The sequence below is a fragment of the Orcinus orca genome, chromosome 21 (assembly GCF_937001465.1).
Source record: "Orcinus orca chromosome 21, mOrcOrc1.1, whole genome shotgun sequence".
In the NCBI taxonomy this organism is placed as follows: domain Eukaryota; kingdom Metazoa; phylum Chordata; class Mammalia; order Artiodactyla; family Delphinidae; genus Orcinus; species Orcinus orca.
The window spans coordinates 14,425,397-14,449,424 of record NC_064579.1 but is presented as its reverse complement, the minus strand read 5'-3'; the positions used below and the strand labels follow the sequence as shown (position 1 = coordinate 14,449,424).

At 42.9% G+C, this 24,028-nt stretch overlaps 1 protein-coding gene across 3 annotated transcripts in view; it reads left to right on the top strand.

Moving 5' to 3' along the window:
• DLC1 (DLC1 Rho GTPase activating protein) overlaps window positions 1-24,028 on the top strand; it is a 404,638-nt gene that overhangs the window by 360,906 nt on the left and 19,704 nt on the right. For 2 of the 3 annotated variants that reach the window (XM_004277160.4, XM_004277161.4), the window contains 2 exons: window positions 17,256-17,327; window positions 22,504-22,585. In XM_004277160.4, the coding sequence (XP_004277208.1) occupies window positions 17,256-17,327; window positions 22,504-22,585 (154 nt within the window). Of the gene's footprint in view, window positions 1-794; window positions 1,198-17,255; window positions 17,328-22,503; window positions 22,586-24,028 lie in introns of those variants that run through there. The other variant, XM_004277162.4, reaches the window with a different exon arrangement.

Below are 24,028 nucleotides of genomic sequence, written 5' to 3'. Positions count from 1 at the left end.
GTCCTCAAATTAAAGTGCACCAGAATCACCTGAGGGCTTGTAAAAAATGCAGGTTCTCAACATCAGAGGTTCTAATTCTGCAGCCTAGAGTCCACTCTACCAGTTCCAGGAGCTGCACTGGGTTGTGGCCCAAGGGCCTTGGTTTGGAAAACACTGGTTCTGACTGCACACTGCAGAGTCAGCACGTGCTGAGTGTAAGTTGTCCCTCTCTACCACAGTGTCAGTTATTTACTTTTGCTCTGTACCCCTGTGCACCTTAGCAATGAATGATGAATGTCCCAGGGACAGGTCCTCTTCTCCCCATTTTACACATGGCGAAACACTGACTCACCCCTACCTCCCCACTTCGCCTCCGTTCCCAGGAATTTATGCGGTTCCCATCAGGAAGAGAGGCAGAATAACAGAGGTTAAAAAAAAAAAAAAAAGTGTGCAAAGCTACCAAGAAAAAGATGAGGGGGAAAGTGCGTGGTGTCCCAGCGTGGAGCCCAGACCTCCCCAGCAAGTAAATGCCTCCTGGGTCCAGCCTTTGTCTTGCCAATAGTTGGGAGAATTTTAGGGGCTTCCCCCTGCAGACTCGCGGGCCGGAGGAAAGCATTCCAGACCCTGGCGGAGGAGGAGCCGGGCGGAGCGGAGCTAGGAGGGGCGGGGCCAGGGAACTGCCTGAGGCGGCGGTGGGCAAGTCGGGCCGCAGGGAGGAGGGGAGGGGAGGTGTCTGAGCTCGAGGTGGGGCGGGGCCGGGAGAGCGGGGTGGGGCCTGAGGCCTGCGAAAGGCTGCTGCTGGCTACCCTGTCAGCGGGGAGGCGACGCGCAGGGCCTGGTCCCTCCACTCAGGGGTGGGCGGTGCGGGAGGGCGCGGCCGGCTGGCTACGCGGGAGGCAGAGCGCTCCAGCGGCTAATGCGAGGGCGCTTCGCTCTGGTCCTGGCCATGGCCGTACTCCCGGGAAGCCAGCGCTCCCGGGCTTCTCGCCTAGCTCCCTGAGCGCTCTCCCTTTTCGATCTCGGGCAGACACCAAGTTCTTTCCGGAGTGGCGAGTAAGGATGCGCTGAGGACCGCTGGGTCGCGCGTCTCGGGTGCCGCCGTGGGTCCGGGCGCCGGAGCCGAGCTGCGTGGGGCTGCCTCGATTTCCCCACTGCGCGCCCGCCGTCCCCCGCCGCACTTGATGTGCAGAGAGAAGCCGGACACCATGATCCTAACACGTAAGCTAGACTTGTGCCTTGCCGTCAGGCCGGCCGCAAGAGCCAGCTGCGGAGGGGCCCCGCCGCGGAGGAAATGTCACCCTGCCTTGTCAAGTCGGTGCCTGACGTTCTGTGCTTTTGCAGCGCTTTCCGAGGAGGCTCGGAACCGAGTCGCCCGAGTTTCTTGGAGTGGAGGAGGGGGAGTGTGGGGAAAACAAGGGTCGTAGTTCAGGGAGGGAGGTCTTAATCTCGGGTAATGACCCCTGGGGGCCGCGGGCCGGCACGCCCGGTGGGCTCCGGGAAGGGCTGCGGGCTGGAAGGCGACCGTGACTGATGAAGTGAAACCCACAATAACTTCCCGCCCGGGCTGGGGGCGCAGGGCCGGTCCGGGATCGCAGGACCCGTTGGCTTCCTGCCCAGCTGCGCTGGCGGCCCTTCTATTCTTTTCTAAATCCCAGGCGGTGGCCTCTGGCTCTGAGGGTCGCGGCGCGATCTTCTTTCTACTCTCTTCCCTTCGAGGACCGTTCCGGGCTCCGTACTTGCTGTCCTTCACCATACAAGTCCAAAATCAACGTTGACTCTCTTGAGAATCTTATTTAGGGATGTTCAGACCGTAGTGACCCTTGGAAAGTTTTTTTTTTAACTACTTTAAAGTAAATTCACCAAAAACTTGTTTTAATTTCCAGCCGTCTTTGTTCAAGTATTTTAGACACTGGAAAATAACTCAGGCTTAGCCAGGAAAGTCTCGCTTTGGTGGCTGCCGGCCTCTGGAGAATGTTGGAGGTGTTTAGCCAGTCCAGCATGTGGGGCGCCTGCTGGAAGGCTATGCCTTCACGTGCTGGGGCGTTGGATTGGGTTTCCTAAAATGCCCCATGGAGACGCCCACGCCCTTGGCTCCGGAGGAGGCGCCCGCGCGCCGAGAGTCCCGGGGCCGGCGAAAGGAAGGAAGCGCACCGCGCGATCCGGCTTTTTCCGTAGCGAGGCGACGGCCTTTTGGACCCCTACCCCCCTCTGTGTCCCTGTCCCCACCTCCAGCGTCGCGGGCCGAGCCTTTGATCCTTCGAGAGGAGTTACACCTCTGGCCACGGCAAACCGACGCCGCCACGTGTAACTTACTGTCTCCGCGCTACTTCCCCAGCGCACAGCCCCTGTCTCGAGGGGAGTCAGAGCGAGCCCAGAGTGAGGCCGGCGGGGTGGGAATCCTGGGTCTGCAGCCTGCTTGCTGGGCGAATCTGGGAATTGACAGGACCTCTCTGTACCTCCTTCCTCTGCAACATGGGGGTAATAACTGTGTTTACTGCGTGGGGAGGTGCTGAGGATCAAACGAGCTAATACAAGGGCTTAGCCCAGTGCCTGGGACTGATGTTCAGTATCCAATTTATGCTAATTAGTGTAGAAGTAAGCCCCTGCATATAGTCATTAATCTGTACTGTGGAGAAGAAAACCTTTCCTCATGCTTGCGTTGACTGAGTCATTTTACACTCAACTTGGTTAGCAAATGGGTACATTCTTAGGATTCAGAAGCTGCCTCAGTGATTGCCGGTGAGATGGAGGAATGCAGTCCAGGCAGAGCCATCCGTTATGCAAAGATGCGTGAGGGCGGAATATATGACGCATTTGGATGGAAAAAAATCACAGTTATGGAGAAGGCAGAATACTGAGTCTCAAATTACATTTTTTTTTTTTTTTTTTTTTGCAAAACTGTTTGCTGAAGGGATGAGGGAAAATAATAGCCCAGCAGAACTCTGGATGTAAATCTATCAGCAGCTCCAAGAGGTTGACTAATTCAGCATTCATCTGGACTGCAGGCTGGTCCTCCGCAGAGATAATTTGCCGAGCATAAGTGTGGAATTAATGCAGGCACCCAGTGCCATCTTGGCTTGCAGCCTGCAGCAGATGGTCCGAGGGGTGCCCCGTAAGTCAACAGCCCCCCTAATAGAACTAAAGTCCTGGGAAATGAGTGTCAAATAGTTAGCAGATGTGCATTCAGACGTTATTTCGAGACGTTTTCTGAGAAAATGTTGGCGATTGTGTGTATTAATTGTTATTGTGGCCTGCCAGATTTACAGCGTGGTCCAATCCTAGGTGCATATTTTTTTCATTAGCACTACTGTTCAGAGTTTAAAATGAAGCACAGCAGACTTTCTCTCCCAGCTGTTTTTAAAAGTTTGCTTTTGACAAAACCAGATTTTATTTTATTTCAAGCCACTTTACACCAGGGGGCCGCAACCCCGGGCCCGCGGACCCATACCGGTCCGTGGCCTGTTAGGAACCTGGCCGCACAGCAGGAGGTGAGTGGTTGGGGAGCGAGCGAAGCTGCGTCTGCTGCCGCCCATCGCTCTTCATCACTCGCGTTACTGCCGGAACCATCCCCCCACCCCGGTCTGTGGAAAAATTGCCTTCCACGAAACCGGTCGTGGTGCCAAAAAGGTTGGGGACCGCCGCCTTACCAAACTTACTGGAAGCTCAAGAAAGGGGGCTGACATGGTTTCCCTACTCCACAGAATGAGATTAAGTAGCTTCCAACTTGATCTTTCCCAAGAGTGGATGAGAAACGTCATTTCAGTGACTTACTTATGTATTAACTTCTTAATTGTGGATCTTATGAGAAACACCATTTACCTCCTTAAAGAATGAAAATGTTACACTGTTAAGCAATTAACTATGGCTAAGTGAAGGCGGTGTTCCAAGTTTTAATACACTGGACTAATCAAAGGATTTTCCTATAGTTTTGGAGCAAAGGTTCTGAGAGGCCGGATGCCCCTTTAAAACTAAAGCCTTTTTTTCTTTATTTTGTTATTGTTCTATATTGTAGTTCAAAAACCAAAGACCAAGCAAAGTTTAAGGGTGTTTTTACATTAAAGGGGGATGTTTGGTTGCTTCTGGAAAATATACCAGATTAATAGAAAAGCTTGTTATGATTAAACAATTTATCCCTGTGAAGTGGGTGAAAAATGTAGATAGTACTTAAACTCTTCCTTGTAAAACTGGTGTGGGGCTTTAAAGAGGGTATGGGAGGCCCCAGTGAGATGCCTTGCAATCAGAAGCTTGGTGGGATTCCAAGAGGTGGTTTTAAATACAAAAATAAGTACTTGGGTTTCCCTTGGTGTCCCCATGGAGATTTTAAGCCATGATGCAACGTTCAAATGAGAGTGGTATTTTTATGACTTAGGTGGGTAAATATGCAATTTGAAAATATTCAGGGGAGGGTGATTTGGTTCAGAAGAATGGGGGCATCCAAAGTACAGTGGGTGAAGTGAATCGTACTTTTCTGTAGAGAGCCTTGTGCTGGACAGGATGGTCCAGTATTGTAAACACGCGTTTCTCATGCTTAGCTCTCCTTCCTAGCAACAGGAAGACGGAAATGAGGCCATGCAAAAAAAAAAAAAAAAAGACCCTGAAGGTTCCAGACAATACTTGACCCACCCTAGCATTCACCCTGTACAACCAGAGGACTTGCAAAAGTAAAAATAACTTCAGATGTTTCCCCTTCCTCCCTGGACATTGCCAAATCGCTAAAGACCGAATTCTCAGTGCTTTAGAACATTATAGCACAAGCTGGCCCATGGTGCAACTGTCAGGGAGGCTCACGTCATGCCAAGCCTGTTGAAATTATAAAGCAGACCTGGGGAGAAGGGTGATTTTCATTTTTAAAGTTGGGTTAGTCTAATGCTTAGAATTATATGAGTTAGAATCCAGTGGAGGAGAGAGAATTTAATTTCGAAACTTAGTCATTTCTCTTGAGTTTCTCTGAGTGTTCATTTTAGCTGGGTTTACCTCTAAGATACTTACTTTGGCATTGGGGGCTACAACACAAAGGAGTAATCTATACAGCGTTCAAGACATCAAAAATTGTCCTCGTTGCTGGTGGTCAGGGGGAACTTATACTCAACCATAAAGTATAAATATCCAGCACTGTGTCCTAAAAAGCACAGTCCCAAGTGCCTCTTTTCCGTGGCTGTGAAATTAGGAGGAAAATGCTTTTCTGCAGTGGATTTTCACAATTGTCTGTGTATCTGATTGTGTGGCCATTGTGTAGGGAGGAGTTCCGGGACTTGACGGCAATTCTTACTCTTTTAAGAAGGACAGTGCTATAGGGTTAAAATATGTTTTGTAAGAATGGATGGCTGGAGTGAGTACAATCAGTGGTGTTTTCTTGTCGCCTCAAATTAGTCAGAAATCTCATTAATGTAAAAGGGGTAAGATTCCCAGATGAGAAAGGCTCTTCCTGTCTGTTTGTACCTTTCCTTGTGGGAGCCTGTGTTGTTGTTAAGGATTATCATGATCAGTGATAAGTAGGGTGTAGTCCTGCTGGAGCTTCTTTAATTAGGTCTACTGTGTCTTAACATTTTTTTCACTAGCTATTCCCTTCTTGCCATCATAATTAACAATGGGTAGGAAGAAAGTCTTGAGTTTTTAGCCCATATGTATATAGATAGATAGATAGATAGATACACACACACACATATGTGTGTTTTATAGTCTCATAAACAATAGTCATCCTTCTCTAGTGTGGATACTCCTTTTTAATTTTTATTAAAAATCCACAGACTTTTGACAGAATAGTAATAACATTGTAGAAGCTAAAATTTATTGTGAAGTTTGCTTTCATTGTCACATGTAATCTTCACGGCAACCTCACAAAGTAGATATAATTATTCCCATTTTACAGATGAGGAATCTGAGGCTCAGAGGAGTTCAATACCTTGCCTGAGATCACCTGCTGTACATGATAGCTAGGATTTCATCCAGGTGTGTGTGGCCGTAGATTCCAATTATGGACATATATTTGGCAGGAGTTGATTCAATTGAGGAAACAATATTTGGTGGCCAAATAGAACCTTGCAATTACTTTGCGGTTTCCTAGGGGGCTTGTGCTGGTAGGTAGAGAGCTGAAATGTTAGGGTCCCAAGTTGACAAATGAGTGGTTTCTGCGTCCTGTCTCAGGGGCCTCATGAATGGAGAACTCGGGCCTCTGTCTTTAATATTTGGGGAAGGGGGTTGGGATACCATTTTCTAGCCCCTATTGACTGTACTGAACAGTGCTTTCTTCAGTGAAATTCAGTGAAAGTATTACAAAATAATATTTCTAAGGGAAAGTTTTCTCCCAGCCGTCACTGAAAACATTTTGAATGGCACCTTGAAAAGGCTTACCTACCAGGAAATAGTGTTGTTGGGCACCAAAAGGTAAAATATTATTCCTCACTAAAGTCAAGCCAACACACAATGGGAATCATTCTCTCTAATCCTTCATCCTTGCTTTTTAAAATGCTGCTACTAGAGTGAGTTTCATAGTGGAAAGTAAGCTCCTTTTCTGTCCACACATACCTCAACTTGATGGCCTTCTCACGTCTTACCCCCTCCCACCTCCAGGAGAAAAATCAAAGGCGAACTGAAGGCTGAGGTCAGTGCATGGAGTCCTCAGATGCCTTTGACACCTCCCATCCACATTTTGTTCTCTTCCCTGCCCCACCTCTGAGTGTCCTGTGGAGAGGGCTGGAGGCTGCTTCCTGCAGCTCGACAGAAAGGCGCCTTCCTCCTCCTTGTAGGAGTCTCTAGAGGATGTCTGAGGGACAAAAGTTTTCCACACCCTGAGTTTGTAGCATTTCCCAGGCTGCAGCACTTAGGAAGCCAGAGAGGAAGGGACCTGGGAGGTGCAGTCCAGCCTTGCTATGCCCGTTGTCACACTCAGGTGACGAAGTAGATAGAAGATGCAGAAATTCTGAAATCATCTTCACCTGCCCTCCTGAGTTTGGAGAAGTCATCAACTCATAAAAGGACATCTCCTCACCACTCCCCTTTTCAAACTGTGTGGCACCAAAAAGGGATCTTGTATTGTGTTTATGCATTTGTAAAAGTCATTCCATGTGAAATTACAGAACTTTGCAAAGGCAGCCTGGAAAAACATTGCCTCTTCCCTACTGGGGGCAGCTGAGTTGCCTGGACGTTCAATGACTAGTCCAAGGTCATATGTGAGTTGAATGGAACTTCAGACCCCTTCCTGCCCCCATGTGTAAACAAAACGGGGAAACAACAAAATAAGGATCTTAATGTGTTTGTAGGAAAAATGTATGTTATAAAACCAGTAATGTTCTTAAACTAAACAGATGGACCTGAGTCACATTTTGAACAGTAGATTTTGTGTGTTTGGGGGGCTGGGTGTCATGAGCGATTTTGATGAAAATAATTCTTTAGCTCACCTAGAAAACAGTAATACTTATTTTTCTTACACCTTTTGCACAAAACTGAGAAAGTCACATTGAACACAGGCATACCTTGGAGGTATTGCAGGTTCGGTTCCAGACCACAAGAGTAAAGCAAGTCACATGAACTTTTTCGGTTTCCCATTGCGTATAAAAGTGATGTTTGGGGCTTCCCTGGTGGCGCAGTGGTTGAGAGTCCGCCTGCCGATGCAGGGGACACAGGTTCGTGCCCCGGTCCGGGAAGATCCCACGTGCCGCGGAGCAGCTAGGCCCGTGAGCCATGGCCGCTGGGCCTGCATGTCCGGAGCCTGTGCTCCGCAACAGGAGAGGCCACAACAGTGAGAGGCCCGCGTACCGCAAAAAAAAAAGTGATGTCTAAAAGATTATGTCTAAACATAATGCTGTTTAGCATTTTTCCAACAGCATTTTTTAATGCTGTTGGAAAAGTGGCCCCAATAATAGACTTGATCAACACAGGGTTGCCACAAACCTTCCATTTGTAAAAACTTCAGTATCTACAAAGTACAGTAACATGAGATCTGCCTGTAGTGTTTCCTGTTTGAGGTTAGACATAGGAGTGGCTAAAAGCTGCTTGTATTAACCAGTATCTGCCATGTTTTTATTTTCATTGGTCTTTGATAAGGCAACTTGATGTTTCATTCAATTCTAGATCTTTTTTCTCTGTCAGGATGCACTGAAATATGAGTGAACAGTTTCTTTAGAATCTCTCACTATTCTCTTTATTTCTAACTTAAGGTTTTTGTAACACTACAATTTGCACAATATTTTCTCTCTCCTGTGCTATAACGCTGTAGAACTTAGGGAAAAAGCCAAAGATTGGGGAGGGGTTGTTTAGTAGAATAAGCTTTGCTAACATATGTAAAAGAAAGACTTGATGAGCCTGTCAGTCTTTAATGGTGAAGATAGGGAGGTAGTTGTTATTTTAGGTTTGTGACCAGGTATTTTTGCCTTGAAAAATAAGTTTAAAAGGAAGTGGATTACATAATCGTAAACCATGTACTTCACTTAATGAAAAAAATGAGGCTCAGAAAAATAAGGCCCTTAAAGTTGGTTTAAGATGGTTTCCTTTCTTGAAATTATTTTCTTAATCTACCCAATTATCATCTTTACAGGACTTAGTATTTAAAGAGCTCTTTCAAATCACTTTTCTTAGTAATGCATGGTTTGAAATGCATAAATATTTGATGCAAAATACTAGAAGTGTGTGTGTGTGTATGTGTGTGTAAATGGAAGGTTTTTTTGCCCCACCCCAGACTGAAATGAAGTAGAAAGATGTGATGATGCAGTATCCATTTCCTTAATAGTTTATTTTCATTTCAGTTTGACTATTTTGTGTTGGGTAGTAAGTGCCAATGTTTGATTCATTGGGAGATGTTTTCTGTTCCTGGAAATAACTAGATCAACTCAAGCCTGGAGTGCCTGAAGGTGCCTGGTCATGCCTGGGCTTAAACGAATACAGAGCTGTTTGCCTTTGCAAGGGAAGGGCATATATTTTTTGATATGAGCTACTTGCTTTTTCCCGGTTTGTGTGTTAAAAACTGTGTTTTGCAAACACTTGACCTAAATGACCCCCAAAGGGGATTTCAATTCATTTAACTCTGCATTGCTAGAGTGTGGCCTCCTGCGCAGAATCTCAGGTGTAGGTTTGCCTTGTGTGTCCCAAGATTTCCGTTTTTCGATGCAGAGCCATTTATTAAGTTGTCATCACATCATTGGGGGAAATAGGTCCTTTTTTCCCCCTTTATGTTATTTCTAGGAATGTTCTTCACTAGAAAGCGACATATCTGCCTCCAGATCTCAAGCAGGAGAGGGGAAAAAAACTTAAAAAGAGAACTCCCTCAAAACTCCCAGTTCTTACTTGTACTGGAAAACAGTCTAGTGATTTAAAAGTGAGGGTGGTCTTTGTAGGCAAGACTGCAGTGTGCAGGAAGTTCTCTAAACAGGAGTGAGGCCTGGGTGGCTCTGGACCTTAAGCAAATTACCTAAACTTTGGACCAGCTTCCTCATTTGTAAAGAGAAAACATGAAAAGTTCCAAGATGCTTTCCAGCCCCCAATTCACTGGTTAGGTAGATGCCAGGATGGTGCTATTAACTGAAACACAAATGTACAGGATCAATAAACAAAGTAAAACTCAAAGTTTTCTATGGGTTGAAGTGTTTTCTTCCTATAAAGACTAATTTTAGTTTGAGGGTTGTAGATATATATAAGCAAAAACACCTAGGGTTTTGAATTCTCTGTAATATGAACGTTGGCTTCATAGGACAAATAAAGAAATTGATCTATTAAGAAGCAAATTAGATACTTCAGCAATAAACCAGTAAATTTTCAAAATTGGAGAGCTCAAAGTAGTTACTATTGATCTAACTTTTTGAAGGAAGAAGGAAGTCTCCATGTAATTGATGATAAATCTGGAAAATTAACAGAAATGGAACCTAGTCTAAAGGTTGTCTTAGAGAGCAAGGGAAATGGGCATAAAGAAATTCTTAGAGTCAGAAACAGGGAATTTACGAAGCCTATAGCAATCCCACATTTTACAGATGAGGAAACCGGTCCAGAGAGATTATTTTCTTAAGGCTGCTTAACTAAGCAATGGATTCTTTCCTGGACCTATTTTCCTGAGCTCTTACAGGTCATACTTTGCCCCCTTTCTGTGATGGATTATTAGAAGGAACTTGGGAAACTCAGATGCAAAGCTCTTTTACATCTGAGGAAATAGTGTTGGTTGCTCATTGGGTAACCAGGCTAAGGAGACGCTTATATCTGCTCTGTGGCATAACCCGCTTTCCACTGCATGCCTCCCCTTCCTTTGTTCTCTGTTACAGTAAATTGAGACTACGTACCATTCCTTCACACACACCTGTGCTTTGCCAGCTCTCCGCTTAGCTTATTTTCTTTTATTCCAAATCTCCTCTCCTGCAATCCAATGTTATATAAAATATCATAAGGCCTCCTTAAATAGAGGCTGAGCATTAAAATGAGTGCCCAAGCAGCCCCCTCCCTCTCTCCCCCTCCCACCTCTGAATTCATACGTGTCTTTGTCACATCACAATCTCCTCTGTACTATACAGAAGTGTTTTAGTTTGATGTTTTCTTTTTCTTTCTTTTTTTTCTCCTCTCCTTTCTTCCTTCCCTCCCTCCCTCCCTTCCTTCCTTCCTTCCTTCCTTCCTTTCTCATTAAGAAAAAGCTGTGTGAGAATAGTGTATTTCAAATGGGTTGCTTTGGGAGGTAACAAATAGTATTTTTTAAAATAGAGTGGGAAAATGTAAGACTGCATTACTTATTGTAAGTGTTATTTGGGGAAACTTGTTTCAGTTTTGTATATGCTTATACACACACGTGTGTTTGTGTACATGAATGGGTGCATGTATACACATATGCATGTATGTGTGTGCCAGGTTACAATGTAAAACGTGTTTCTTATGGTGGATCCTGGTCTGAAAAATTAAGACAACTTCACTGGAAGAAAATCACATTGCAGTTTATTTATTTATGTAATACTTATTTGTCGAGTAACTACTATGTGCGCTACACTGTTGGCAGTGCTTGGGGTATAACAAAGAGTAAAACAGGCAAAGAAACTGGCCTCTTGTGAGTTTGCAGAGGGGTGAGACAAAATAAACACAATAAACGTTTTGGAAGAAGAAAAAATAAAGCAGGAAAGGGGGCATGGGGTGTGTGAGATCAGTAAGGCTGGATCAGTTAGCCGGAGGTAGATGGGGTGACAGAAGGGGTAGAGGAAGGAGCTGGGATGGGTGGGCCGTCGTTAGACCTCTGGCTCTCACCTGTGAAGTGGGGATTCTTTGGTGCTGCCCAGACAGGGTCCCTTGGGACTTAAATACAGGGATCTCAGAAGAGCCCTTAGGAAACCAGTTCATTCCTAAGTAGAGGATCATCTGACATCATGCCCTCAACTGTGAATTACCTTTCCCTTTGGCTTCCAGCTTCGGGGCAGGAACCTGTGCCTTTGATTGTCCCTGAGCACAGCTGGCAGCACAGACGGTGGATGTTCAATAAATAAATATTGAGTTAAGGGGGGAAATGAAGGGTGATTGGCTTCACGTAAATGTGTGGCTGTACTAGAATGTATCTGAAGGTGGATTGGGGTCAGCTCCTGTGAGGCCAAATGGCCTAGAAACTGAATTAGTATTGACCGGTCTTCCAAAAGCTTCCTAACTGGTTTCTTTCAGAACAGGCACAGCAAATGTTTAGAATTTTTTTAGGCTTCTGAGGGTAGGAATGTTGCTAGTGGCTAGTCATAATCTTTGCTGTGATTAGATAACAGAAGAGTTTAATAAATATTAATATATATGTTGTGCTATCTGACTTAGCCCAACCAGGAATTCACTTTACATAGGTAACTCCCGATAACCAGTCTTTGACAGTGTATGTGTTGAACATTTATTTTTATTAATTGCAAAGAGACAGGGGTTTAAGTTGTAGTTTTCTAAGTCTGTCTTTGAAGAAAGGGAAATTTTAATGGGTTCTTTTCCTTCAAACAAATGTATGTGTGCTTCCAATGTGGAAAAAGTAGTCTTTCAGGATATACAAATGAATTAAGAAGCTTCTGGTATTTGCACCTCACCATACGAGGAGGGTGGGGGAGAGGGGTTGATGGGGTGCAGAGGGGGAATTTGTTTGCGGCAGGAGAGAGAAGAGATAAGAACTTGAAGTGTTAAGAGAGCATATGCATCCTGCGAACCCCAAGGAATTCAGGAAGACAGGAGCAGAGCTTGCATTTGGAGACCTTCCAGGAGCGGAATGGCTGGGCAGAGGCCGAGTTAAGATGGCTTTGGGTCTGCTGAGGAGTCGGGACTGTATTGTATGTGAAAGGCAGTGGAGAGTCATGGAAGAATTCTAAGCAGAGGAGTGACGTGATGAATTATGTATTTCATACAAATCAATCCAGGGCTCAGGAACCCTTTGGACTAGGATACATTTCTTGGGGGCAGGGGTTATCAGAGGGTTCAGTTGGAAGGCTGTTAGGATAATTGGGGAAGAAAGAGTCTGGGATAAAGGCATGCAAAGAAATGTTGTCTGGTTCAGTGGTTCCCAATCCTGGCTACCTTTACATTTACTTAGGAGCTTTTTAAAAAAGATGTTGTTTGGGCCCTCCCTAGATGGAGAAAATCAGAATACCTGGGAGTGGATAGTGGTGGGTGGTTTTAGAAAGCTCCCCAAGGTGATGCCTACTAGGATCCAAGGCTCAGAGCCACTGAGATCAAGTGTCTGAGGCTGTGGTTTGCTTCTCTGCCCTGTGAAACCCTGTGCCTGGGGAGGTTAAGCTGTTGGTGCCCAGCTGTACGGCAGTCCTGTAAAATTGGCCACCTTAACGGAGGCGAGAGAACTGATCATTTGAAGTAATTACTCCTCCATTTGAAGGAATTTTTGTGACCAGGGCAGGCATCTTGGTTTAGATCAGAAAGCACTGCCTGCCTTAACACAGCTGACGTGCTTCTCCATGGCTGTAAGAACATCAACATTTCCATGGATCTTTGCCTGCAAGTCTGCCATAGTTGGGGGAATCCAAGGAATCTAGAAAATGTTTGAATTTTCTTACATTCCTCCAATTCCTTAGAATTTTATTTAAGAGGTAAAGTCCACGGAGCATTTGCCTTGAGCCCTGATTTCAGGAGCACATTGCAAAGAAGGCAGGAAGCAAGCACGAGGGTTCGCACTGTGAAGGTAGAGGAAAGGGAAGATGGAAGTAATCACATCCTGCTTCGACCCGATTACCATTGCTCAGCCGCTAAGATCAGCGAGTTCAGCGGAATGATGACGGTGTTGGGGAATTTCTGTTTAACTTACTGTTAAGAGGTAAGGGGAAGATAGGGTCATCCCATCATGCCAGGAAGCATGCAAATATGGCCTAATGGTTCCCAAGCCTTACACCAAAGGTGTCCTGAACCTCATTCATCTAATACAACTAATTATTAAAGGTGGCGCCAATAAAAATTTCCTGTTTCCTCCTTCACACATTTGTCTGTTGTTTGCTAAGAGAAAACCCAAGTCTAAAAGTGTCCTTGTGTTTCCACTTTTTTCCAGTTTCTGATGGCGCCTCTGCCTGGTGGGGAATGTTTTTTAAAAACCGTGCTGATAGTTTTTCATTCGACCACTGAAGGAAAAGTCACACCCTGAGAACTGGTTAGAGGCCTCCAAAAACAGGCATGGGGAGTTAAAGTGACAGCAGTAATGCAATGTTTACCTGGTTTTGTTTAATATTTTACATGTTGTTCACTGTTGCATATTTTCTCAGGAAAATCCGGTGTTGCTCATGTCTGCAAGCCTTAGCTCTCCTGTTCACTAGGGCATTTGAATGGAAAGGAAGCTTGTTTTCGAGGAGAGCTGGTTGTTTCTCCACTTGTTTCTCCATCTGCATATCTTGGGGATGATATTCCCAACCCATGTGGGATGATATGTGCAACCCACGTGTTAGGATCAGTATGAGGGGTCAAGGAATTCATATGCCTTAAGTACTTAAACTGGGCCTTGTGCACAGTCAGCGCTCAAGAAAACTTAGCCATTGACAGAATTGTCAGGAGGCATCTGGGAAGACTTCCTAGCGGAGGTGGCGCTTGGACTAGGCCTTGAAGGATAATGAGGGGATAGGAGAGAACTTCCAGCCAGGGATGTGTGGGGAGATGAGGAAGGGCCAAGTTTACTTTGGCTGGGGTATGGAGGGAGTACAGGGAGCCGAACGATTCATTTGGATGCCACATGGAGAACCTTGAAAACCTAGGGAGATATTTAGACTTGATTTTCTAAGCAGTGGAGCTCCAGGGAAGTTTTTGCAGGAGAGACGAGATCAAAACTGTAATGCAGGAAGTTTGATGAGGCAGGGTTGGTGGCTGGAGTCTCAGAGAGGAGAGAATTGGAAACTTGGAGTTTCAGTTAGGATAAGAGTCAAAGTTGTGGCCTGGATCCGGGGAACTAGAAGGCGTAAATCACTACCTGACCTGGATAGAGACATAGGTTCATTTCATGTTAAATAAAATGGAAATACTGATTTTTTAAAAAAATCAGTACTTAGATCGTTATCATTTTCACTTGGTAACTGGAAAGGGGTGGGAGTGAAGTCAGTAACTGTCTCATTTATTAAAAAATCAGTGACAGTTGGGCTTCCCTGGTGGCGCAGTGGTTGAGGGTCTGCCTGCCGATGCAGGGGACACGGGTTCGTGCCCCAGTCCGGGAGGATCCCACGTGGCACGGAGTGGCTGGGCCCGTGAGCCATGGCCACTGAGCCTGCGCGTCCGGAGCCTGTGCTGCGCAACAGGAGAGGCCACAACAGTGAGAGGCCCGTGTACCGCAAAAAATAAATAAATAAATAAATAAATAAATCAGTGACAGCTTTTTACAATTTTTACAATTTTCTAATTCTGATTTCTATAGAAACAGTGGGTTTAAGTTCTCATTTATTATTATGCAGCCTAAGTTTTCATGAATGGACTTTGTTAAATGTAAACTAGATACAGGCTTGTCTGTTTCCCATGGTTTCATATCTAAAAGAAAGACATTCTCATCTATTTTAGGGAAAGGAAAAGGCAGGTAAAATTACTAATCTCTGTAGTTCTTGGAAGTGCTGCTTTTTAGCCATTGTAGACCTTTCTTTAAATTATCTGCTGAAGAAGCAAACCTTGGCCTGTTCACATCATTTCTTTCTAACCAAGTGGCCCTAAGAAGAGTGGCTGTTTGAACACAGCTTTTTAGATCGATTTTGGTCATTTGGGGGCATTTCTTTTTGTAGTGGTGGAAAATGAATAAGGATGACAACACAGCAGTAAGCATTTATGTGTTCCTGAAGTTACGTGGGGCCTTAAGTGAGTAATATATGTGAAAACACTTTGTGATTTGTAAAGTATTATATAAATTTAAAGGTTTTTTAGAAAAATAATACCTTATATCTTTCGTGCCTCTTGGCATGAAGCCATTTTAATAAGAAATCAGGAATGTTCTCTAAATAGGTGGTGATACTGGCTGGAGAATTGTGTCCAGTTAAGGTGTGTGTGTGTGTGTGTCTGTGTGTGTGTGTGTGTGTGTGTGCGCACATGCGCATGTGCACTGATCTGTTGTCATATCTGAGTATGACAGACAGAAAGGGTGTCCACAGAAAGGGTGGACGTTGAGAATTTCTGGCTACTCACCACTTATTAAGTAAAATATTTAGAAAGCGAATACATTTACTTTTTAACAATTTGTTGTTCGATGTCTAACAATGTGTTCAGTGGAAATAACCTCCAGATAGTCAGAAGAAGTGAGATATTTAAAATATTTTTAAAAAACAAAACACTTAGCTTTTTTTCTTTCCATATCTATCTTTGAGCGAGGGCCATGGGGATAGAGAAAAAAGTAGTTTCCACATCCTTTAAAATAAAATGTTGAGCTTTTATATGTTTTTCCAGCAATATAGTTCTCTGGAAAATGTTTATTTTATGATTTCATATAAATCTTCATTAATTCCTTTCTGAAACAAGGTATGGTTATAAATACATGAAAAAATGTTAGCGCAGGTAATTCACATTGGACAATTCTATGATTTAGTACAAACATCGAGATTCTTACACATTCATGTCACTCTATCCTTCTTCCCCGAATTCAGTCCTGAATCTTGTGTTTTATGATGCTACTTTCATCGCCACACTGAAAAGATTCATGAAAGTAACAAACCTTGCCGTGTCATTTATTGCTTCTCTGCTGCCATAATTGTTTCTCTTTGGGTGTTAACTAACTCATCAGAAGGTAGCAGCAGGCTTTTATCTTTGGCATGTTGGTTCAATAAGGACATTCCTACTTGCTTTAATGAATTTGAGTGTTCTTCTTTTTTCTTTAAAGACCCAAGGAACTCATAAAATAATAGTTTAAAAAATGCTCTGAAACTATAAAGTTACTAGACAAAAGTGATATATACATACTTCTCCGTGATGGACTGTCAACCTCCTATCTGGCTCAGAGGAGAGATGCATAATGAAGATTTGAATCTGGAATAAATTAAGCAATGTTGAGACATTTATAAATGAGTGACTAGCCTTACATACCTTAAGTACTCTAATGGTCTGAGGAAGGTGGGAAGAGGGTTGAAAGAATATTCTTTGTGCAAACTGAGAAACTAATGACTCTGCCGGCCTCCTCTGTGCTAACGAGATTGTAAATAAGTGCTTGAGTGAATCTGAAGGCAGGTGTGTTAGTTGCTCTTGGCCTTTCTGTTTATCAATACTATCTACAAGATGTTAACCACGGGAAAGTAGAAGCTTTATTAGGCTTCTCAGCCTGCCAAGATTGTGGGGTTTATTGACTTAATGCCCTCCAGGGCCCCTGACTGCCCAGGCCTCCCTTACTGCCTGATGCACCCGAAGGCACACCTTCACAGCCCCTGGGCAGTTACACGTGTCCCACTGGGTGGCAGAAGCTCAGTCCCTTTGGTCAACTTAGTGCTCTTCCAGGGTGTCAGATGTACTTGGTGGCCTTTTATTGATGTGAAAAGTAAAGCAAGTTAGTCCATCTAGGCCTAAAATTAATAATTATTTAATCCTTCTTCAACTTTCTCATTAAGCCCTATTTTTTTAATCATTTATAACCAGAACACAGAAGCAGCACAGAGTAACTTACTGCTGGGACTCCATTTTTGTTTTTTGTCTTTTAAAGGAAAGATGGATAATTACATATATTTTTTAAAGTCTGAAAAGATGCACAAAAATTGAAACCATTTGAATAAGTGGATTTTCTTTTTCGCTTTTTGCTTATCCCTTTTCAACAGATGTCATCTTTTGCTTATATAACAAAACCAGAGTTTATTAAGGAAGAAGAAGTACGCTGAGTTACACATGACTAACATGTTTGTCTGTCCTCTGTTCTATTCTAGAAATTGAAGCCAAAGAAGCTTGTGATTGGCTACGGGCGGCAGGATTCCCCCAGTACGCCCAGTTGTATGAAGGTGAGCCGGGAATGCCATTCTTTTTTAATGGGCAAAATCGTATCCTTGGTTCATGATTACAATTTTTTTATAAGCTTTGCACTTTTTTTTTTTTAATTTTATTTTTTAATTTTTGGCTGCATTGGGTCTTCGTTGCTGTGCGCAGGCTTTCTCTAGTTGTGGCGAGCGGGGACTACTCTTCATTGCGGTGCACAGGCTTCTCATTGCGGTGGCTTCTCTTGTTGTGGAGCACAGGCTCTAGCCGAGTGGGCTTCAGTAGTTGCAGCACGCGGGCTCAGTAGTTATGACACATGGGCTTAGTTGCTCCGTGGCATGTGGAATCTTCTTGGACCAGGGCTCAAACCCGTGTTCCCTGCGTTGGCAGGCAGATTTTTAACCGCTGTGCCACCAGGGAAGTCCCTCATGATTATTATTGATCTATGATTTATTTTCAGACATTTTATTATTTACTTAAATATTTCATTAAGGAACAGTGTGGCAACCACCCAAAACAGCTAGGACCTTGATAATAACACAGCCACCTGTCTCCCATCCCTCTGCCACCCCCTAGCCACAGTAACCATCATTCTGAAACCTTGGTTTATCATTTCCTTGCTTTCCTTTTATATAGCTTTATTGCATTTCCCTAAAATAAATATTTTTATAAAGTTGTTTATCTTTATAAAAAGGGTATCATGCTCTATGTAATCTTGTACGATTTAATTTTTTCATTTATTATTGTTAAGGTTCTTCCATACTGTGTGTCCTCATAGTTCATCACCTTTGACTGCTGTGTAATACTCCATTGTGTGGATATGCCACAGTTTATCATATCCACACTGAGTGGTGGGCATTTTGGGGTTTTTTTGTTTTGCTTTTATAAACTGTACTGTTGGGAATATTCTTGCACTCTTTCGGTACACGTGAAATAATTTATCTTGCGTGTATGCCTAAGAGTAGCATTACTGGGTGATAGAGATGTATGTTCAACTTTATAATGCAAGTTTTTCAAAAGTTCCTGTACCAACTTTCACTCCTCCCTGTAATATATAAAGATCCTGTCTATCCACATGCTCTCAACCCTTGATATTGTCAGACTTTAATTTTTGCCAATCAAATGGATATAAAATGATATCTTATGGATTTTGACTGCCATTTTCCTAATTTTTTATGATAAGGCACATTTCTTTGTGTCATTTGGCCATATATGTTTGCTCTTCTGTGAAATATCTGTTGCCCATTTTTCCCCTGAGTTGATTGTGCTTTTTTTGATGATTTATAAGAGCTCTTTATTCTAAATACTAAGGCTTTGTTGGTCATGTGTCATAGATATCTTTCTCCGCTTTGTCATTAGGCTTTTCACTTTCCATAGATTGCCATTTGATGATTATTATTTCTCCTATGTTATTCGATTTTTTAATTAAGAAAAATGGACGTTTTTTTTAAAATCAGGACCTAGGCTGACTTTTCACTAGTTCTTCGTTTTCTCGTTAGCGCTCTGGGCATCGCTCAGATGCCGAGGCTGAGGACGATGCGCGCGTTGAGTCTCGCTCATGCCCTGAGCCTCAGGCTGCCCAGGGTGGGCAGAGTGCGCTCTGTGCAAGGTGAGGGGAAGAGGCTGTTTATTTAAAAGGGAGGCTTATTGTTCTCTATATGAAATCATTAAAAAAAAACTACAGTTGTGAACTCGTGAGCTCTATTTTATGGGTGATTTGCAAGCCAAGGTTGGGTGGATAGTGAAGTGACTCCTACCTTGAGAATAAATGACTTCTAAGGCCTCTTCCAACTTGAGCATTCTTTGTTTCCTTAACTCTACCAAGACGACAGCACCTGGTGTCTCTCATTCATCCATCCCTCCATCTATCCATTCATCCATTCATCCCTCCATCCATCCAGCCATCCATTCAGCTAATCAACAAACCAGTATTAATTCTGCACCAACAGGGATACCCACCACTGTGGTAGACGCTTCATATTTTATAGAAATAAAACAGGTCATACCTCAAAGAAATTGCCAAAAATCTCAAAAAGCAAGCGTAATATTGGTTAATTTACATTTAAAGAATACATCTTTTTTATTATCACTTAAGAGGAAGGAGATGCTGGGAGACATTTAGCCATGATGTGACAAAACTGCTGAAAGATCCAGGTTAAATGATGTCTCTTCAGTCTTTTCACCAGGGATGTTCAGCTCTTCTCATGATAAATAGTGATTTTAAAACGTGTCTTTTGCTCTTCCGTCCTTCTAGGATGATAACAAGCAGGCTGCTTCCTGTAGCAATGGCCGTGGGCTCTCAATTGGAGCTGGTGGTCACCAGCATCCTTCTTTAACACACGAGCAAAACGCCATGAACCCGTACTAAGAACGGATACAGGTTTTCAGCTTGGAAATGCTAGCGTGGTCGGCAGGGATATAGAGGGGCTGGGGGTGCTCCCCGGAAGCAAACTGGGGCGAGACCACAGAGGTCGTTTTACTTCCCTGGCTCACTCGGCTTGTTTAATTCCTTACCTCGTTTATAATGCCTGCCCTTCTTCATTGTACCCCAGACTGAACGTAAGATATTTCTCCATGAAGATGGGTTTAAAATTATTTTATAGTTAGACTATGTAGAATATCTTACTCTTCCTCCATTTCAGAGAATATCTCCAATTCCTTTTTCTTTTTATCTTTCGTCTTTCTTTTTTTTTTAAGGTGTTTGGTTAACCTGCATGTTTATTATGGTGGAGTTGCTTATCCTTCCTTTGGGAGAAGTTTTGGCCTGTTGCCGTTTACAGCATCTCTGTCTCTCAGTAGAGCTTTGGTGGCGGTGGGGTGCGGATCAGTATTCTATTGGATTTTCAGTTCACAGCTCTACTGGAGATAAGGAAGGATAATTACATTTGCAGTGGTAGTAACATGCTGTCCTTTTGTTCTTGTGTTTTGAAATTAAATTTCCTTCAATTATGTCAAGTTTTGGTGTTGATTTGCTGCCAAGAAGCCCTTTCTTGTGATGTGTATGTTTGCTAATATCCAGTTCCGGTCTGTGTCTTACATCTTTCCAAATCCTAAAATGTAGACTGTATTTTCACAAGTTACATTTTGGGGTCCCTTGACATTTATAAGTCTTTTGAAGCATAAACCTACTTTTGAAGTTATACTGTACATTGTTCTGAGCATTTATAATCTCTCCCCTTCATCCTACCCCTATGTGCAGGGTGGGTACACACACACCACATGCCATCCCACTCATTCCTTGATTCCTGTTTACCTTTATTTCGGTCCTTGACAATATAAACATCCTGCCCATAAACCCAAGCTGAAAGATTAAATCCTAACCTGAAGAACTCTGAGAAATACTGAAAAAAAAAAAAAAAAGATGTGATTATTTCACTCTTCTCTTGAATTTAGTCCCTACCTATCCTAGAATTTTTTTTTTTTTTTAAACAGAATTTTAAAGTTAATTTGGATCAGGAAAGTGAAATACAGCTCTGGGTACACTGAGTTAGGAATTGCTAAAATAACAGAGTTGCTTTCTCAGATGCATGTAACAGGCATGTGAACTTTACGATTTACATTTGTTAAGTGTTAAAAATATATTTTTTAATATCAGCTCTGTCCTTTAATACTTAGAGCGCAGGTTATCTGTTCAAAGTGAAATACAGTTGCCAGAACCTTCAAACAGCTTTACGGTCTGGCTTGCTTGTGTTTACTAATAGTTTACGTTCACTTTAAGTCTTCTCTTCTATTGCCACTATAGTGGTGCCACTAATCATTTGCCTGAGAGACTCGGTCTATAAGGTAATGAAGAGATAAATCCTGTGATACTGAATTTTATGAATTTCTTCATAAATCTTTAGGCTCTAGCTACTTCATTGGTCTGCCTGTCTTACCATTCAGAGAACAGGATCACTAATCTAATGCTAGCCTTCAGAAAAAAGAATAGACCACAATACTCATTATGTTAGTTTCCAACATTATTTAAAAAAAAAAAAAAGGTACTCATAAGTGTAGTCTCTGGAAAATAGATGACCAAGAATAAGGAGCTCCATACCATCCTGTAAAACCAATGATCCTAAGTTAGAAACCATAAAAACGTAAGGAACAGTCATGTGCTCCCTAGTCAACCCCAGCAGTAGAACATTGTTAGCTACTTGCATCTCCCAAACTACCAACAGCCATGTCTGTTTCAGTATGCAGCATTAGCCATTTGGGGGGCCAAAGCGAGTTTTTGGTTCTGTTAATCCTGGTGTCCTGCAGTGCTCTTATTTTGCCTATTCCTGACCCACAGAGTTGCATAGCAGGACTTTCCCTCATGATATTTTATAAGCGTTTTACTAGGAAGGCCCATTATTTACCCTAAGTGCTTGGAACACCAAAGAGGGATAACTTGCTTTTATCTAGTGGCAATTCCAGAGCTGTTGCAAATTTCCGCAGAGGGGCTGCTGGTCTTCTTCCTCCCTACTCTTCCTGGAGTGTATTTATCAACAAGGGACAGAGAAGGGAATTCTTTCATTGAGTTGACTTCCCCCCCTTTTTGCTTTTCGATTTTAATAGAACTTACGTGTTCTTAGAGTAGTGAACTCTTCCAAGGATGAAAGGATTTGGGATTCTATTGTTCTACAGCTGCTTTAGAGCTGGCCTTTTGTTTTAGTGGGAGTTATATAAACTCCTGGAAAGCCATATGGAAGTGCTAGTATTTGTTTAAAAATAGCACATCCTTAATTCTCGTTAGCTTTTGATGTCATGCAAATGGTTGGATTCCATTGACAACTACCATAGTTCTCTAGATCTTTCCTTGGCCCGGTTTTCTGTGGCCTCTTCCCTGATCAAATGTGAGCAAAGACACACATGGGAGGGAAAAAACAGCCACATTACCGTGAACATCCTTCTGGTATTCATTCTGGTTTAAATTATAATTTTCATGGCAGAGGTCTGTTGCCTGCTGATGTGTTTAAAGGTGGAACAGTGTTTTGAACCACTTATCTTTGACAACAGACAATCTGAGTCTGCAGACCACTTTATTCCAAGCTCCTTTAGGACACTGATGAAATTGTCTTAAGCTGCTTTACATACCCACAGCACTTGATAGGGAGTGAAGTGTCCTGCAAACAGTAAGTATTCAATAAATTACCTTGTTTGCTTCCCTCTGCTAAACTGGGCTGGATTGGCAAGAGCTTGGGTGCTCAATAAACGTATTTGTTTTTCTTTTTCTTATAGATCTCCTGTTCCCCATTGATATTTCCTTGGTCAAGAGAGAGCATGATTTTTTGGACAGAGATGCTATTGAGGCTTTGTGCAGGTAAAAGGAAATACTTTGAGTGTTTTCTTTCTCTTTTCTTCTTTTTAAAGAACATAGTACTTATCACTGATGAGATTGCTTTTGTTCTAAATATGTCAAGGTTTTGATCCGTAAATGGATATAGTGATTTACTTCATTATAAATCATAGGCCTTTTGATTAGAATAAGTAACTTCCTGTCATTTAGTATTGCCATTCAAATAGCACTGTCCTGGAATGTGCTCATACGACTGCTAGAGCAGACAATGTCCAGGAAGTTTGGAAACTTGGAATAGGGGGGTTAAGGCAGTGCAGTTGACTGTGCAGTCCCAGCCAGGTACCCTCGCCAACTCAGAGCCGCTGTTGTATTGAATGGAAATGACGCTCAGAGGGACAGATGGAAGTAGGGGCTGTGGCAGACTAGAGGCAGGAGGGCCGTTGCTTGAATTCCAGGAAAGCATTTCCGCAACTCTTCAGCTTCCCCAGGCACACAGTCCTAACAGTAGGGTTAACTAAGGCTGTAAAGTAACTCAGCACAGCCTTTAACATAAAGTAGACAGGCAGCAAAGGAGCATTGATGGGAAATGTGAACAAAACTGTTCAGAAACCCATGTTCGTGGTGCTGGTGGATCTTCAGGCGGAGGAGCAGCTCGCAGGGTTTAACGAAATGGAAGTAATAAAACACGCAGCAGAAAATGACAGGACACTGATACTCCTCTCTGACTCTTCGTGACATATTATTCATTTTAAGTTAATCATCCTTTGAATTTTTCTCAAAGCCTATAAACCATCAAAGCTGAACTCTGGAGAAAAAGATTATACACGGACAAAATTCACTTGTCGATTTGATCGTAAAATTAAAACAATTTTCTTTTAATTTCAATATTAATTTTAACTTGGAAAAACATCATTAAGGTTGAATGGCACCCGGGATTTATTTCCCCTTTATAGGCAAAGAATGCAGTTGTAGCTTTGTGAAAGTACTATTTTTGCCTCCCTTATGTAATACAGTGTTTTCTGAAGCACTTAAGTTAAGCAGGGTTTTAGGGGAAGATAGGTAGGATGTTTAAAATGGAGTAATAGACTAGTTCTCCTGGCTTAAGAAAGAAAAAAATGTCACATTAACCACAGAAATACTGTCACTTTTCAAATCCAATGGAATGATTGCTTAGAAATGTCCAGGGTTTGTACACTTTTTCTGGAAGAAACTTAATTCCAACTCCCCACCCCACTCCCTAGAGTGTAATATCATAGCTATGTCATCTGGAATGAAAAAATTTCACCAACACAGTTTAGGAGAGAAAGAGTCTGCATCTGGAATATAAACTACTCCAGACATTTTTGAAATGTTTGAATGCTTAGCTGTGGAGCAGAATTAATTTCTTTTCAGTTCATCATGGGTGATAATGCATAGAGATGACATCACTCCTAAGATGTAACCTAGGAAATATTTACTAGGTTACTG